General features: G+C 45.8%; 1 protein-coding gene across 1 annotated transcript; it reads left to right on the forward strand.

Annotated features, from left to right (window-relative positions):
* Window positions 1-60: 60 nt before the first annotated feature.
* Window positions 61-13,942, forward strand: WDR83OS (WD repeat domain 83 opposite strand). Its single transcript, XM_082457581.1, has 4 exons — window positions 61-195; window positions 12,740-12,845; window positions 13,349-13,446; window positions 13,541-13,942. Exons 1-4 carry the CDS (start codon window positions 146-148, stop codon window positions 13,605-13,607), a joined length of 321 nt encoding a protein of 106 aa, XP_082313707.1. The 5' UTR covers window positions 61-145; the 3' UTR covers window positions 13,608-13,942.
* Window positions 13,943-14,778: the final 836 nt, after the last annotated feature.

Below are 14,778 nucleotides of genomic sequence, written 5' to 3' on the forward strand. Positions count from 1 at the left end.
TCCCCTGGACGGGGTTAGTTCCAGCTCCCGCCGGCAGGAACGGAAGCGCGAGGGCTGAGGGTGTTACTCTAAAAGCCACCCTCCGTTTCCTTGCTGGAAGCCGCCGGAAGCTGAGACTCCCGCAGCGGAAGAGGCGGGACTCGCTATGTCCGCGAACAATATGTCGGACCCACGGAGGCCCAACAAAGTGCTGAGGTGAGGATCCTAGTTGTCATGGTGTTAAAAAACAAAAAAAAAAAACAAAATTCAGCTATAAATTTTAAAGATATACTTGGGTTTATCAAATGATTCATGAATTGGGCAGCATCCCATCTAGCAAGTAGAGGGGAGCGCTAAAGGGCTACAGAAAGGGAAAGGTTTTTTAAAGGCAAGGCAAAGAAGTCATAATCAGAAAAAAGGGTGATTTCAGATTAGGTCATTTCCCTTTTGGGGAAAAAAGGGTCTTATTAGGGGGGGTTACCTCGTCTTCTTTTTGGAGGATGGAGAGGGGAGAGGACCCATGTGACCGACTACCTCATTGGTGCTGACCAGAAAATTCCTGACTGACCGGTTAAGACTACGTTTCTGGAGGAGGTTAAAGCTTCGGTTAGGTTAAGTATTGAGCCCTGCTTTGGTGGCTTGGCCTAGCATAAGGGACTCCATTTTTGGCCCGTGGTTTTCTCTTTAACAATGCCCCCTCCTCCCACCCTCCCCACCTTAATCAGACTCTCAGCTTAACTGAGAGATGTGATCAAAACTTAAGGCATGAGTGCCACTCTCAGCTACTGCTCTGAGGTTCTTGCAGTTTTTCTTGTTCCTTTGTGTGCTAACCATAGGTTATGATGTTTTTGCTTAACCCCTGTGATAGTCGCAGGTCCTGGCTGGCTTCAGGTTCACAGTTTTTAAGTTGGTCATTTTTTTGTTACTTTTCTGATGTTCGAGTCTTAGGGAGATCTTTTGCTTGGTGATTAGTGGCAGTGAGTATGCATTTAAAGCTTTTGAGAGATTAAGTGCACCAGGGAGATTATTATAATAAACAGGATAATTCACAATGTTTGGAGTGCACTTCGGAGCCATGGTCCCCAGGATCCAAACCAGGCAAAATCAAATACGTCAAAGAAAGTTCCCACTGGGAGTTCCCTGGGGGTCCAGTGGTTAGGACTCCACGCTTCCAATGCAGCGAGCACGGGTTCGATCCCTGCTAAAAAAAGAAAGTTCCCGTTGAAGGAGTCACCTTCTTAAGCCAACTGACTTGTTCAGTGATTTTATATAATAGAGTTTCAACTAATCCAGAAGGGTTAATCCAGGTGCAGCAGGTGGTATTGACCACAGCATAGACACTCCTTGCTCAGCTAAAAGATAATCAAGGACTATTCTATTATAAAGAAAAACTTTGGCCAGAGAATCTAAGGATCTTTCTTGGGCTGATGGCCCTGCCGAAGGAAATGAATCCTGAGTCATGAAATCCTCATCGTTATTTTTTAAAAAATATTTATTTATTACTTATTTGGCTGCGGTGGGTCTTAGTTGCGGCATGTGGGATCTTCCTTGTAGCATGTGGTATGTGGGATCTAGTTCCCTGACCAGGGATCGAACCCGGGCCCCCTGCCTTGGGAGCGTGGAGTCTTAGCGACTGGATCACCAGGGAAGTCCCGCTCATCGTTATTTTTAACTTGATGATGTAAATCCAGGGGATTTGACCAATGAGGTGTCTTAGTTCCCTTGTGGAATGTTAGGGGCCCAGTTACATAACCTAAGAGGTATTGCCCCCTGTGCACTGACTATCTAGGCATTCAGAGGCCCAAAGAGAATGATAACCACCATGGACAAAGACAGACCCTATGGGGACACAAACCATTGCCGTTAAGGAGGTACTGTTAATGGATTCAGTCACAGGAATTACTGCGTTTACCTATTCCAACCAGGTGTCAGTTAGGTTTTCAGCACGTACGGGAAGAGAATCTCCCATCCTGAATAAAGTGTTGTTCTAAATGCCTTGCAAAGGTGGTTGCTGCTGGTGAGATCTCTTAGTGATTGGGGGCAAATCTGATCTAGATTATCATGGGAACATGGGGGTGCAAATGCACTAAGATTTACTAGGTAATTATGTCTAACTGAGTATGTAAGTTATGATGGGAGAAAGGAAACAACAAGGCATAGGTTGTTCTGGCTGTACAAGTTGAACTGCGTAAGAAATTTTTAGGGGGTTCGATTGTAGTTTGCTGTGACTTTGAGAATAGAAGAGAAATTGGTCACAGGAAGGACCAGGGGGTCTCTAGCATCATGGATAGATTGTAATCTTTGTTGACAAATCCAGCAGTCTGAAAGCTTACCTCCCTTAGCAATGGCCTGGGAGAGAAGGGTGAAAACATTATCTTTCCAGTCAATACCAGAGTAAAGAAAAGAAAAAGGAAGGGTTTCACGTTTAGTTAAAGTATGGTCTGTTCATTTAATTTGCAACCATTGTTTGTGCATCTTAATTTCTCTGTTCAGGGAATTCCCTGGCAGACCAGTGGTTGGGACTCTGTGCTTTCATTGCCGAGGGCCAGGATTCAATCCCTGGCGGGGGAACTGAGATCTCACAAGCCGCCCATGGTGTTGCCAAAAAAGAAAAAAAAAAAATTAAAAAAAAATGTCTCTGTTCAGGAGCAGACTGGTGCCATGTTACAAGGACATCAGGATGGCCACAGTCAGGCAATGAGGGGTCATTTTTTGCTGAAGCAGAATGGTCTTCATCCATATGTGCCTTATTTATTTATTTACTGGCTGCTCCGTGCGGCTTGCGAGATCTTAGTTCCCCGACCAGGGACTGAACCTGGGCCACCACAGTGAAAGCACCCAGTCTTAACCATTGGACCACCAGGGAATTCCCGGTGCCATAATATTTATAGACTCTTGCTGCTGTCTTTACATGAAAGTCAGCTAGGGCATTCCTGGAACTCAGGTTCAGTCCTTTTGGTCTGAACCTCAATTTTAATGACAGCAATTTCAGAAGGTAAGAGAATAGCAATAAGAAGGTAGTTTATTTGTTGCCTTTTTTTTTTTTTTAACATCTTTATTGAAGTATAATTGCCTTACAATGGTGTGTTAGCTTCTGCTTTATAACAAAGTGAATCAGTTATACACATACAATATGTTCCCATATCTCTTCCCTCTTGCATCTCCCTCCCTCCCACCCTCCCCATCCCACCCCTCTAGGTGGTCACAAAGCACCAAGCTGATCTCCCTGTGCTATGTGGCTGCTTCCCACTAGCTATCTATTTTACATTTGGTAGTGTATATATGTCCATGACACTCTCTTACCCTGTCACATCTCACCCCACCCCCTCCCCATATCCTCAAGTCCATTCTCTAGTAGGTCTGTGTCTTTATTCCCGTCTTGCCACTAGGTTCTTCATGGCTTTTTTTTTTTTTTTTCCTTAGATTCCGTATATATGTGTTAGCATACTGTATTTGTTTTTCTCTTTCTGACTTACTTCACTCTGTATGACTGACTCTAACTCCATCCACCTCATTACAAATACCTCCATTTCATTTCTTTTTATGGCTGAGTAATATTCCATTGTATATATGTGCACATCTTCTTTATCCATTCATCTGTCGATGGACATTTAGGTTGCTTCCATGTCCTGGCTATTGTAAATAGAGCTGCAATGAACATTTTGGTACATGACTCTTTTTGAACTATGGTTTTCTCAGGGTATATGCCCAGTAGTGGGATTGCTGGGTCGTATGGTAGTTCTATTTGTAGTTTTTTAAGGAACCTCCATACTGTTCTCCATAGTGGCTGTATCAATTTACATTCCCACCAACAGTGCAAGAGTGTTCCCTTTCCTCCACACCCTCTCCAGCATTTATTGTTTCTAGATTTTTTGATGATGGCCATTCTGACCGGTGTGAGATGATATCTCATTGTAGTTTTGATTTGCATTTCTCTAATGATTAATGATGTTGAGCATTCTTTCATGTGTCTGTAGGCCATCTGTATATCTTCTTTGGAGAAATGTCTATTTAGGTCTTCTGCCCATTTTTGGATTGGGTTGTTCGTTTTTTTGTTATTGAGCTGCATGAGCTGCTTGTAAATCTTGGAGATTAATCCTTTGTCAGTTGCTTCATTTGCAAATATTTTCTCCCATTCTGAGGGTTGTCTTTTGGTCTTGTTTATGGTTTCCTTTGCTGTGCAAAAGCTTTTAAGTTTCATTAGGTCCCATTTGTTTATTTGTGTTCTTATTTCCATTTCTCTGGGAGCTGGGTCAAAAAGAATCTTGCTGTGATGTATGTCATAGAGTGTTCTGCCTATGTTTTCCTCTAAGAGTTTGATAGTGTCTGGCCTTACATTTAGGTCTTTAATCCATTTTGAGTTTATTTTTGTGCATGGTGTCAGGGAGTGTTCTAATTTCATACTTTTACATGTATCTGTCCAATTTTCCCAGCACCCCTTATTGAAGAGGCTGTCTCTTCTCCACTGTATATTCTTGCCTCTTTATCAAAGATAAGGTGACCATATGTGTGTGGGTTTATCTCTGGGCTTTCTATCCTGTTCCATTGATCTATATTTCTGTTTTTGTGCCAGTACCAAACTGTCTTGATTACTGTAGCTTTGTAATATAGTCTGAAGTCAGGGAGCCTGATTCCCCCAGCTCCATTTTTCGTTCTCAAGATTGCTTTGGCTACTCGGGGTCTTTTGTGTTTCCATACAAATTGTGAAATTTTTTGTTCTAGTTCTGTGAAAAATGCCAGTGGTAGTTTGATAGGGATTGCATTGAATCTGTAGATTGCTTTGGGTAGTAGAGTCATTTTCACAATGTTGATTTTTCCAATCCAGGAACATGGTATATCTCTCCATCTATTTGTATCATCTTTAATTTCTTTCATCAGTGTCTTATAATTTTCTGCATACAGGTCTTTTGTCTCCTTAGGTAGGTTTATTCCTAGATATTTTATTCTTTTTGTTGCAATGGTAAATGGGAGTGTTTTCTTAATTTCACTTTCAGATTTTTCGTCATTAGTGTATAGAAATGCAAGAGATTTCTGTGCATTAATTTTGTATCCTGCTACTTTACCAAATTCATTGATTAGCTCTAGGAGTTTTCTGGTAGCATCTTTAGGATTCTCTATGTATAGTATCATGTCATCTGCAAATAGTGACAGCTTTACTTCTTCTTTTCCGATTTAAAAAAAAAATAAATGGATTTTTTTCAGCATTCTTACAAACATTTATTTATTTATTTTTGGCTGTGTTGGGTCTTCGTTGCTGTGCGCGGGCTTTCTCTAGTTGTGGTGAGTGGGGTCTGCTCTTCATTGCAGTGCGCGGCTTCTCACTGCAGTGGCTTCTCTTGTTGCAGAGCACAGGCTTTAGGGGTGTGGGCTCTAGAGCGCAGGTTCAGTAGTTGTGGCGCACGGGCTTGGTTCCTCCGAGGCATGTTCTGCCTGGACCAGGGCTTGAACCTGTGTTCCCTGCATTGGCAGGTGGATTCTTAACCACTGCACCACCAGGGAAGCCCTGTTGCCCATTTTTGATTGGGGGCCCAGAGGACATAAGAAAACCCCTTTGTTTCCATAACATCCCCAAATCATGGATGACCCCAAAGGCATACCAGCTATTGGTATAAATATTAACAGCCTGTCATCTGATAACTTGCTGCTTTAGTTTGTGGGAAGTTTCCCTTTCAAGTTATTCATATTGGTTAGTAATATCATAACCAGCTTGGAAACAAAGTATCCCTTTTTCATTTTTAGAGTAGGACCCATCAGCAAGATTAGATCAGGATGTTCTTACCTGGCAGTCATGGGGCTCATCTTTGTCAGGCAGAGGTGGTGATGTAGCAGGGTTAAGGATGTTGCAACATTTAAGATGTTGAGTAGGTAGTGGAAGCAGAAGGATCTCATAGGAGGTTAATCTGCTTGCAGAGAAATGTTGAGTCATTTCAGAGTTAAGAAGACTTTGGACAGTATGAGGAGTTTGTAAATAAATGCCATTACCTAGGGTTAGATCTGCTGAGGCTCCTACTAACTTTGCAGCTGCAGCTGTAGCCTTAAGACAGTTGGTATAGGGACTGGCAACTGAATCTGGTTATATGCTGTGATAGGAAACAGGCTATGTTTATTGCTATGCTCTTGTGTGTGCATTGCCAGGGCTTGCTTATCTCTTTCATGCACGAATAAGGTGAAAGGTTTTGAGTAATTAGGTAGGCCTAGGGCTGGCGGTTCTTATAGCACTTGTTTTAGTCTTAGAAAAGCCTGCTTATGTTTATCTTCCCTAGGAAGGGGCTCAGGCACTAAAAGTTTAGTAAGTTCATAGAGTGGGAAAGCCAATAGAGAAAAATTAGGAACCCATAGTCTACAATAGCCAATCAAGTCTAGAAATCCACAAAGCTGTCGCTTAGTTATAGGCATAGGACATTCTTGGTTTAGCCTAATCCTTTTTGGAGATAGCTGGGTTCCTTCAGCACTAGGTAATGAACAGTATACAGAGATAATTGTAATTTTTCCTTGCAGAGTTTATGTCCCTTTTGTCAGTGGAAATAATCAACAACCAACCTATAATAAGAATTTTAGGGCTTCCCTGGTGGTGCAGTGGTTAAGAATCTGCCTGCCAATGCAGGGGACATGGGTTCGATCCCTGGCCTGGGAAGATCCCATATGCCGCAGAGCAGCTAAGCCCATGTGCCACAACTACTGAGCCCACGTGCCACAATTACTGAATCCCACGTGCCTAGAGCCTGTGCTCTGCAACAAGAGAAGCCACGACAATGAGAAGCCCGCGCACCGTAACAAAGAGTAGCTCCCGCTCGTCGCAACTAGAGAAAGCCCACACACAGCAATGAAGACCCAACACAGCCAAAAAAAACCCAAATAAATAAATTTATTTTTTTTTTAAAAAAGGATTTTATTCAAGCCGAACTGAGGACTGTAGCCCAGGAAACACAGATTCAAGAAGCCCTTGAATTGTGTTTTGCCAGACTACAAAATGGCAGAGGCTTATATAGGCAAAAACTGCAGTTACATAATTTGTTTGTCAAGAATTATAACTGGGGCTTCCCTGGTGGTCCAGTGGTTAAGACGCCACCCTTCCACTGCAAGGGGCACCGGTTTGATCCCTGGTCAGGGAAGTACCGCATGCCACGAGGTGCCTCCAAAAAATAAAAAGGGAATTATAACTGGAACTGGCAAGGAGTAAGGGTGCCTGTCAAGCAAGGATTGGTTGGGGTCTGAAGTGGTTGTATAGTTACAGTGGGAGATCTTGAGACCATAAGGTTGCAGCTGGCAGCTGCTAGCAGATATTGTCTTGAGAATAGCTAGTGGTGTAGTTAAGTTTGATACAGTTCAGAAAATTCAAGTTCTCAGTGATGCAGGAATATATCCACATCCACAATGACCACCCGGCTCCATTTGGATGCCTGAAGCACAGTTCTGTCTTGTCAGAACAAAGAACAAACATCAAACATAACGGGGTACATTCCTTCGAGGTTTCAAGAGACAGATTAGCACATACACAGTGAGTCAGCATGACCGTAGTTTTGGGGAAGGGAACCTCATCTTCAAAGGAGTTGATGCATTGGCATCTTAGGGTTGGGGTGAATGGACATTTATCCCTATCTTCAAAGTGGACATTCTGAACAGTCTGATAACTGTATTCCTTTTTTTGTCTGTTTGTTTTAATGGCTAAAGCAGATGTACAATGTCTGTTTGACAGGCCACAAGACGGTCTGTTCTAATTAGCATAAAGTTCAAGCCCAGGGGACTTCCCTGGTGGTCTAGTGGGTAAGACTCCGAGCTCCCAATACAGGGGGCCTGGGTTTGATCCCTGGTTGGGGAACTAGATCCCACATGCATGCTGCAACTAAGAAGCCCAAATGCCACAACGAAGATCCCGCATGCTGCAACTAAGACGCGGTGCAGCCAAAATAAACAAATACATTAATAATAAAAAAAAAAGTTCAAGCCCAGTCATGTATGAGCTAGGAGGACTTCCCCATACCTCAATATGTGGAAATTTCTTCCATCAATTCTCAGCTAACTGTTGCAGCAGATACATGGAGTCTTTTATGGATGCCTCTTTGGTTACTGAGCACAGCAAGAGGTCGTCTGCCTATTGTAAAACAGTTGATTTCCCCGGGACTGGCGGCTCCTTGCATTTTGGTGGAGCACTTGGGAAAAATAAGGGGCCTCAGTGAGCCTTTGAGGCATGACTGTCCAGGTGTATTGCTGATTTTTCCAACTTAAGGCGAACAGATAATCAGCTGTTGGGGTCTACAGTGGTGCTGACCAAGGTCTACAACAGTGAACCATTTTGAGTCTGGTGTCACTCATGACAACAGAGTGTTCTGGGTTTGCGACAACTGGGAAATGGGGAATAACTATCTCGTTAATAGCTCTTAAGTCCTGAGGGGAGGGATAAATTGGGAGATTGGAATTGACAAATACACACTACTATATATAAAACAGATAACTAATAAGGACCTACTGTATAGCACAGGGAACTCTACTCAATACTCTGTAAAGACTTAAATGGGAAAAGAATCTAAAAAAGAGTGGATATATAAACATATATAACTGATTTACTTTGCTGTGCAGCAGAAACTAACACAACATTGTAAATCAACTCTACTCCAATAAAAACTAAAACAAACAAACAAACAAAAAAAACCTTTCCCTGGGGGGAAAAAGGAAAAAACTCTTAAGTTCTGGACAAATCTCCATCCTCATCCATTAGGTTTCCAGGCTGGCAGGATCTGTGTGTCATGGGGGCTAATACAGGGTATGATTACCCCCTGGGAGATGAGATCTTTTGTTGCAGGTGTGAGGCTTTGTGTGGCTTCAGGCTTTAGTGGATATTGAGGTAATTGAGGAAGAGGTTTAGTTATGTGTCTCTGAATCTTTATAGGCTCTGTACTTTTTATTGTCCCAGTGTCAGTATTAGAAATAACCCACAGGTTTTTGGGCACCTCAGTTAAATTAGGGGACTTTTGTTGGAATCCTTCCTCTTCCACGTCAAGGACAGATTGTAAGAACGTAAAAGAACATCAGGTTCAGGTTGGTCAGGAAATTTTACGGTGAGGTCTCCATTGGAAACAAAATGTATTAGCCCTTTTAACTTAGAAAGCAGATCTCTACCTAATAGATTGACTGGGGCTATGTCACATAGCAAAAAAGAATGCTTTTCAGTCAAAGGTCCCAGAGTCATTTGTATTGGTTGAGGTAGAAATTCTCTCTGAACGTTTATTAGATACTTCTACTAAGGAAACCTCTTTTTCACTCTGAGGGATTTGTCGTCCTATGGGAGTGGGGTTTAAAGTAGAAAGTGTAGGGACTTCCCTGGTGGTCCAGTGGGTAAACTCCACGCTCCCAATGCAGGGGGCCCGGGTTTGATCCCTGGTCGGGGAACTAGATCCCGCATGTGTGCCGCAACTAAGAGTCTGCATGCTGCAACTAAGAAGCCCGCCTGCTGCAACTAAAAAATAAATACATAAATAAAAGTAGAAAGTGTAGCTCCATTATCGACTGAAATTTGGCAGGGTTTCCCATTAATTTTAATTTTAGCTTCCCCTTGGCTGTTTAAGGGAATTACTGATAACAGCTTACTGGAGAATCCCTTGGAATACTGAGGGGGTAGATGTGGGGCACTCAAGTTGAAGAATTTGCATAAGACCTTTGAGGACAATCTCTTTTTCCAGTGTCCCAGTTGATTACATGTGAGACATTGGGCCTCGGGCCAGCGTTTTGATGGTGGACCCCTAGGAGGGTGTTATGTTAGGTCTCTGGCCTTGGAGCTTTTGTAGCTGTAAGGCCAACAACTTGGAAAATTTTTGCTTGTGGTCTTGCTCTAAGGTCGTTTCAAAGTGCTCAGCTATGGTCGCTGGCTCCATCAGACTGGTGGTCTCCCATCCTATTTTCTGTCTTTTTATCAATGCACTAATAATCTCAGGAGATAATCTATTTGCAAATAGGGCAGCTAAGAGCAGGTTGAGTGACTCTTTTATATGGGACCGGAACGCCATAGGTGGAGGGCTTCCAAGCATGCCTTAAAGTTGGCCCGATTCATCTTTCTTTGCTTTGCATGTTTGAATAATAGACCGATCAGTTGGGGTAGGGAAGATTCTAGGAATGGCTTATAAAAGGTCAGGTGCTGTTTTACCAGCTTTTTCTGGTTGAGGATCTTGAAGATCCTCCGGGTTTTGCCATTTTGCTTCCTGTGTCCATTTGGTGCTTCACCAGGTCCTACCTGCATGTGCACAAGCTGATAAAGATTTTGCAGCCTGGGGTCAAGGCCCTGATAATGACTCCAGATTCTTCAAAGAACTTTTGGGGTTCCTCCCTAGGTTTAGGAAGTGCCTTAACTATGGCCCTTAGTTCCATTTTTGACCAAAGAGTGAAAGATACCCGAGGAGGTTCGTCTGCAACCTTGGGTAGTTCTCTCTTACATGGTAACTGTTGAATAGTCCCTTCAGAGTGGAAAGGCAGTTCAGAAAGAAAATCAGTAAAACATGAGTACTCAGGTAAAGAAGGAGAGAGGGGCTTCCCTGGTGGCGCAGTGGTTGAGAATCCGCCTGCCAATGCGGGGGACACGGGTTCAAGCCCTGGTCTGGGAAGATCCCACATGCCGTGGAGCAACTAAACCCGTGCGCCACAACTACTGAGCCTGCATGCCACAACTACTGAAGCCCACACGCCTAGAGCCCGTGCTCCAAAACAAGAGAAGCCACCACAATGAGAAGCCTGCGCACCGCAACGAAGAGTAGCCCCTACTCTCTGCAACTAGAGAAAGCCCGCGTGCAGCAACGAAAACCCAACGCAGCCAAAAAAAAAAATAAAATAAAGCCTTATAAAAAAAAAAAAGGAGAGAGGAGAGCAGTAGGAGTCATGTCAGCCCTATCCTTTTTTGTTTTAGGTACTTCTTGTGTTTTTGATTTTCCATTAGCCTTTTTGTAACCCATCTTTTAATGAAGCTATTTTGGAAACTTGAAGCCTTTTGGAAGCTTCCATTTCCAATGAAAATAGGTATCCCATTCTGTTTGCTTAATTTGGAAACCCTCACTTTCAAGGGCACTTATTTTGTTTTTTTTAATAAATTTATTTATTTGTTTTTTGGCTGCATTGGGTCTTCGTTGCTGCATGCGGGCTTTCTCTAGTTGTGGACAGCGGGGGCTACTCTTCGTTGCAGTGTGTGGGCTTCTCATTGCGGTGGCTTCTCCTGTTGTGGAGCATGCGCTCTAGGCCCCTGGGCTTCAGTAGTTGCAGTGCGTGGGCTCAGTAGTTGTGGCTCGTGGGCTCTAGAGCTCAGGCTCACTAGTTGTGGGGCACGGGCTTATTTGCTCCGCGGCATGTGGGATCTTCCCGGACCAGGGCTCGAACCCGTGTCCCCTGCATTGGCAGGCGGATTCTTAACCATTGTGCCACCAGGGAAGTCCCTCAAGGGCACTTCTGAAATAAACAATCTTGTCTCACTGACACATTCCCCACAGTGGCCACTGTAATTCTAGGTTGTTTTTAGCAATATTTTGCCATTTTTGTAGATATTTACAGCTTTTGGGATTATAGTTCTTAGACATAAAAAAGGCAGGTATGCTGATGGGTGGCATGCTTGATTCATTAAAGGTGAAAGCTCCCATCTCTCTTAGCTGGCTGTATCTACACAAAGCAAGACAGACAAACATGAATACCTTAACATTCCGGCTGTAACCAGTTACTGTGGCCTGGCCAAGAAAAAGGCCCTGTGCACACCACCACCAACTGCCTACACAGAACCTGGGGCTGGGGGAAAGGATTGAACCAGCAGACGCCAAATGGGGATTGTGGGCTGATTCCAAACGAATGGGGAACCGCAGCTGCCACCAGCAGTGCCCAACGTGGAATCTGGGAAAGGATCCCAAATAAATGGGGAACAGCAGACCATACCACCAGCAGTTCCCAACATGGAATCTGGGAACAGAACCAAGGCTGGGGTTTCCAACCAAATGAGGAACTGTGGTCCGAACTTCCAGCAGCTCCCAACGTGGAACCAGTGATTCCAGACAAATGGGGAACTGGCTGGAAAGCCAATTAGATTGGGAGTGACACAAAGAGAGCAGAGCTCAGAACTGAGAGGAACTTACCCATGGCCCCCAGAAACGGCGAGAAAGACAGTGGACTCAAAAAGGGGTTCATGGGTACCATGCTTATGTTTCTCATTGTCCCCAAATGCTGTCAGAGGTTCACTTTGGATCCTGTCGCTGCCACCAGATCTGTTGAAAAAAACAAAATTCAACTGAATAAATTTTAAAGATCTAATTGACTTTATTGAAGGCTTCATGGATCAGGCAACATCCCTTCTAGCAAGTAGAGGGGAGCTCTAAAGGGCTACAGAAAGGGAAAGGTGTTTAAAGACAGGACAAGGAAGTCATAAACAGAAAAAAGGATTATTTCAGATTAAGTCACCTCCTTTTTGGGAAAAAAGGGTCTTATTAGGTGGGTTACCTCTTCCTTTGGGGGATGGAGAGGGGAGAGGGGCCCATGTGACAGACTACCTCATTGGTACTGACCAGAATATTCCTGACTGACTGGTTAGGACTACATTTCTGGGGGAGGCTGAAGCTCCAATTAGGTTAGGTACTAAGCCCCAGTTTAGTGGCATGGCCTAGCATAAGTGACTCCATTTTGGGCCTGTGGTTTTATTTTTAACAATGGGAATGGGCCTCGAGTTGTGGGTTGGAGACCCAGGGGAGCACCTGCCCATCCTGGGGGTAGAACTTGAGCACCCCTGACCCTGAGCCTGCTGCAGGTACAAGCCCCCGCCGAGCGAGTGTAACCCAGCCTTGGATGACCCAACACCGGACTACATGAACCTCCTCGGCATGATCTTCAGCATGTGTGGCCTCATGCTCAAGGTGGGCAGGGCTGAGTTTCCTTCCCCGTAGCTCCACCTGACAGTGGGGAAGGCGTGGATTCAGAATGAAGCAGGACCAGTGCTGAGGGGGCAGGGCTGGGGTGATGCTGGGTGAAGAAGGCTAGGGCTGTCGGGGAAGCCAGGTGTCCGGGTCAGAGTGGCACATAGGACGTCAGTCTGAGGGTGGGGCCAGGCTTTAATGCAACTTGGTGGGGACTGGTGGAGAAAATGTGGGGTCCTTAGCACGATGGGGGATGTCAAGGGCCAGGCTCCTTAGGCCTGAGGGGACATGGTGGGGTCAGAGATGCAGGACAGGGAGTAGGACCATAACTCAGGTACCTGGAGTTAACTACGGGGATCTGGAACTGAGACTCCTGGGGCTCAGGGTGTGAGCTGCATCAGGTGGAACTGGGGTTGGAACCAGTGCCTGGGAATGGCCCTTGTGGGGGCTCATTGGGGGTGCCTCTCACCGACCTAACCCACCCATCCACCTACCTCTTCCAGCTGAAGTGGTGCGCTTGGGTCGCTGTCTACTGCTCCTTCATCAGCTTTGCCAACTCCCGGAGCTCTGAGGACACTAAGCAGATGATGAGTAGCTTCATGTGAGGCTGGATCTGGAGAGGGAGGGACTCCTGGGTGAGGGGAAGGGGACCCCAAGCCTATCCATCCTGGACTGACACCTCTCTCCCATCTCAGGCTGTCCATCTCTGCTGTGGTGATGTCATATCTGCAGAACCCTCAGCCCATGACGCCCCCCTGGTGATGTCAGCCTAGAGGGGTCACATCCTGGACCCCTCTATTCACCTTGCCCTAGGCCTGGCCCGTGGCTGCTCAGCCTCCTGCCCTCAGCTGCAGTCCTGGGCTTCCCTGGGTGAGGTAGTCTTGGGGCCTGCAGCTGGATGGAGGGAACCTGGCCCTGTCCTTGGGATCCCACTTCGCTGGAGCAGAGAGGGCAATCTCCTAGGCCTACCCCTCCTGCCTTCCTTCCCCACCCTGCCTGCTGTTGGAGGAGATACTATCCATGTTTCTAGGTGTATCCACTCATTTTCTTGTTGAAACTAGTTAATAATAAATTTTTGCATTCTGGTTGTTCTCTGAGACCTCTCTCCTTCTGTGCATTGTCATAACAGGGGGAAGGGCTCCAGTTCCTCCACGCAGTCAGGCTTGGGGTGGGGTCCCCAGTCTGGAGCCTTTTGGTTAGTTCACTTGCTAATTTCACAAGACTCCAGCCTTAAGTCAGCTGCCAGAGACTGAACAGTGATCCCTGCCCTCTGGCAACTCAGCAGACAGCCCTGCTGATCTAAGGAATCTGTGCTTTAGTTTTCTTATCAGAGGAATGGGGGTAATGTCAGCAAATCGGATGGACTGGTAGGGACTGGGGGAAGGCATGAAAGACTGAGTTCTCCCCCACCTGCCATGTTGTCACTCCTCATCAGAGGACACCGGTATCTCTCGAACAAGGCTGGGTGCCTCCCCTCCCCAGCACCGTAAGGGCGGTTACTTTACGTCTCCATGCATAGGACAGAACAGAGCCCCCATTAACCTCTGTTCCTAGCCAAGCTAGGTCCCTTGCGGACCCTAGCCCAGGAAGTCAACGGAATACCCTAGGATCCTAGGCACATACTCTACCTCCAAGGCAAACACAGCATCCGTAGGAAAATCTGAGACCTCTGCGCCCAGGGGGACAAAAGGGCACTCGAAGTCCACATGGAGGCCATAGAGGCCACGAGAGGCTAAAGGCTCCTCTGGCCGAACCAGCACCCCGAGAGTGGGACGCGCCCAGCGCCTCCCTGCGCTCCTAGCGCCCGCATTGCCCCCAGCGGTACCCAGAGCTACCGCCTTGGTCTCGTGACGCGCCGGGCCACTCCCTAGCCCCGCCCTACCGGTGCCCATTGGCCAAGCCGGGTTCTGGAGGCGGGGCGTTTACCCAGCCC

This window comes from Balaenoptera physalus (assembly GCF_965194825.1).
Source record: "Balaenoptera physalus genome assembly, chromosome: 3".
Classification (NCBI taxonomy): Eukaryota; Metazoa; Chordata; class Mammalia; order Artiodactyla; family Balaenopteridae; genus Balaenoptera; species Balaenoptera physalus.

Excerpts from the sequence above, each read along its gene's own strand:
- WDR83OS (XM_082457581.1), top strand. The coding sequence starts at position 146 with ATGTCCGCGAACAATATGTCGGACCCACGGAGGCCCAACAAAGTGCTG. Across the intron at positions 196-12,739 it reads AGGCCCAACAAAGTGCTGAG|GTACAAGCCCCCGCCGAGCG; the intron begins GTGAGGATCCTA and ends AGCCTGCTGCAG. Across the intron at positions 13,447-13,540 it reads CAGATGATGAGTAGCTTCAT|GCTGTCCATCTCTGCTGTGG; the intron begins GTGAGGCTGGAT and ends CTCCCATCTCAG.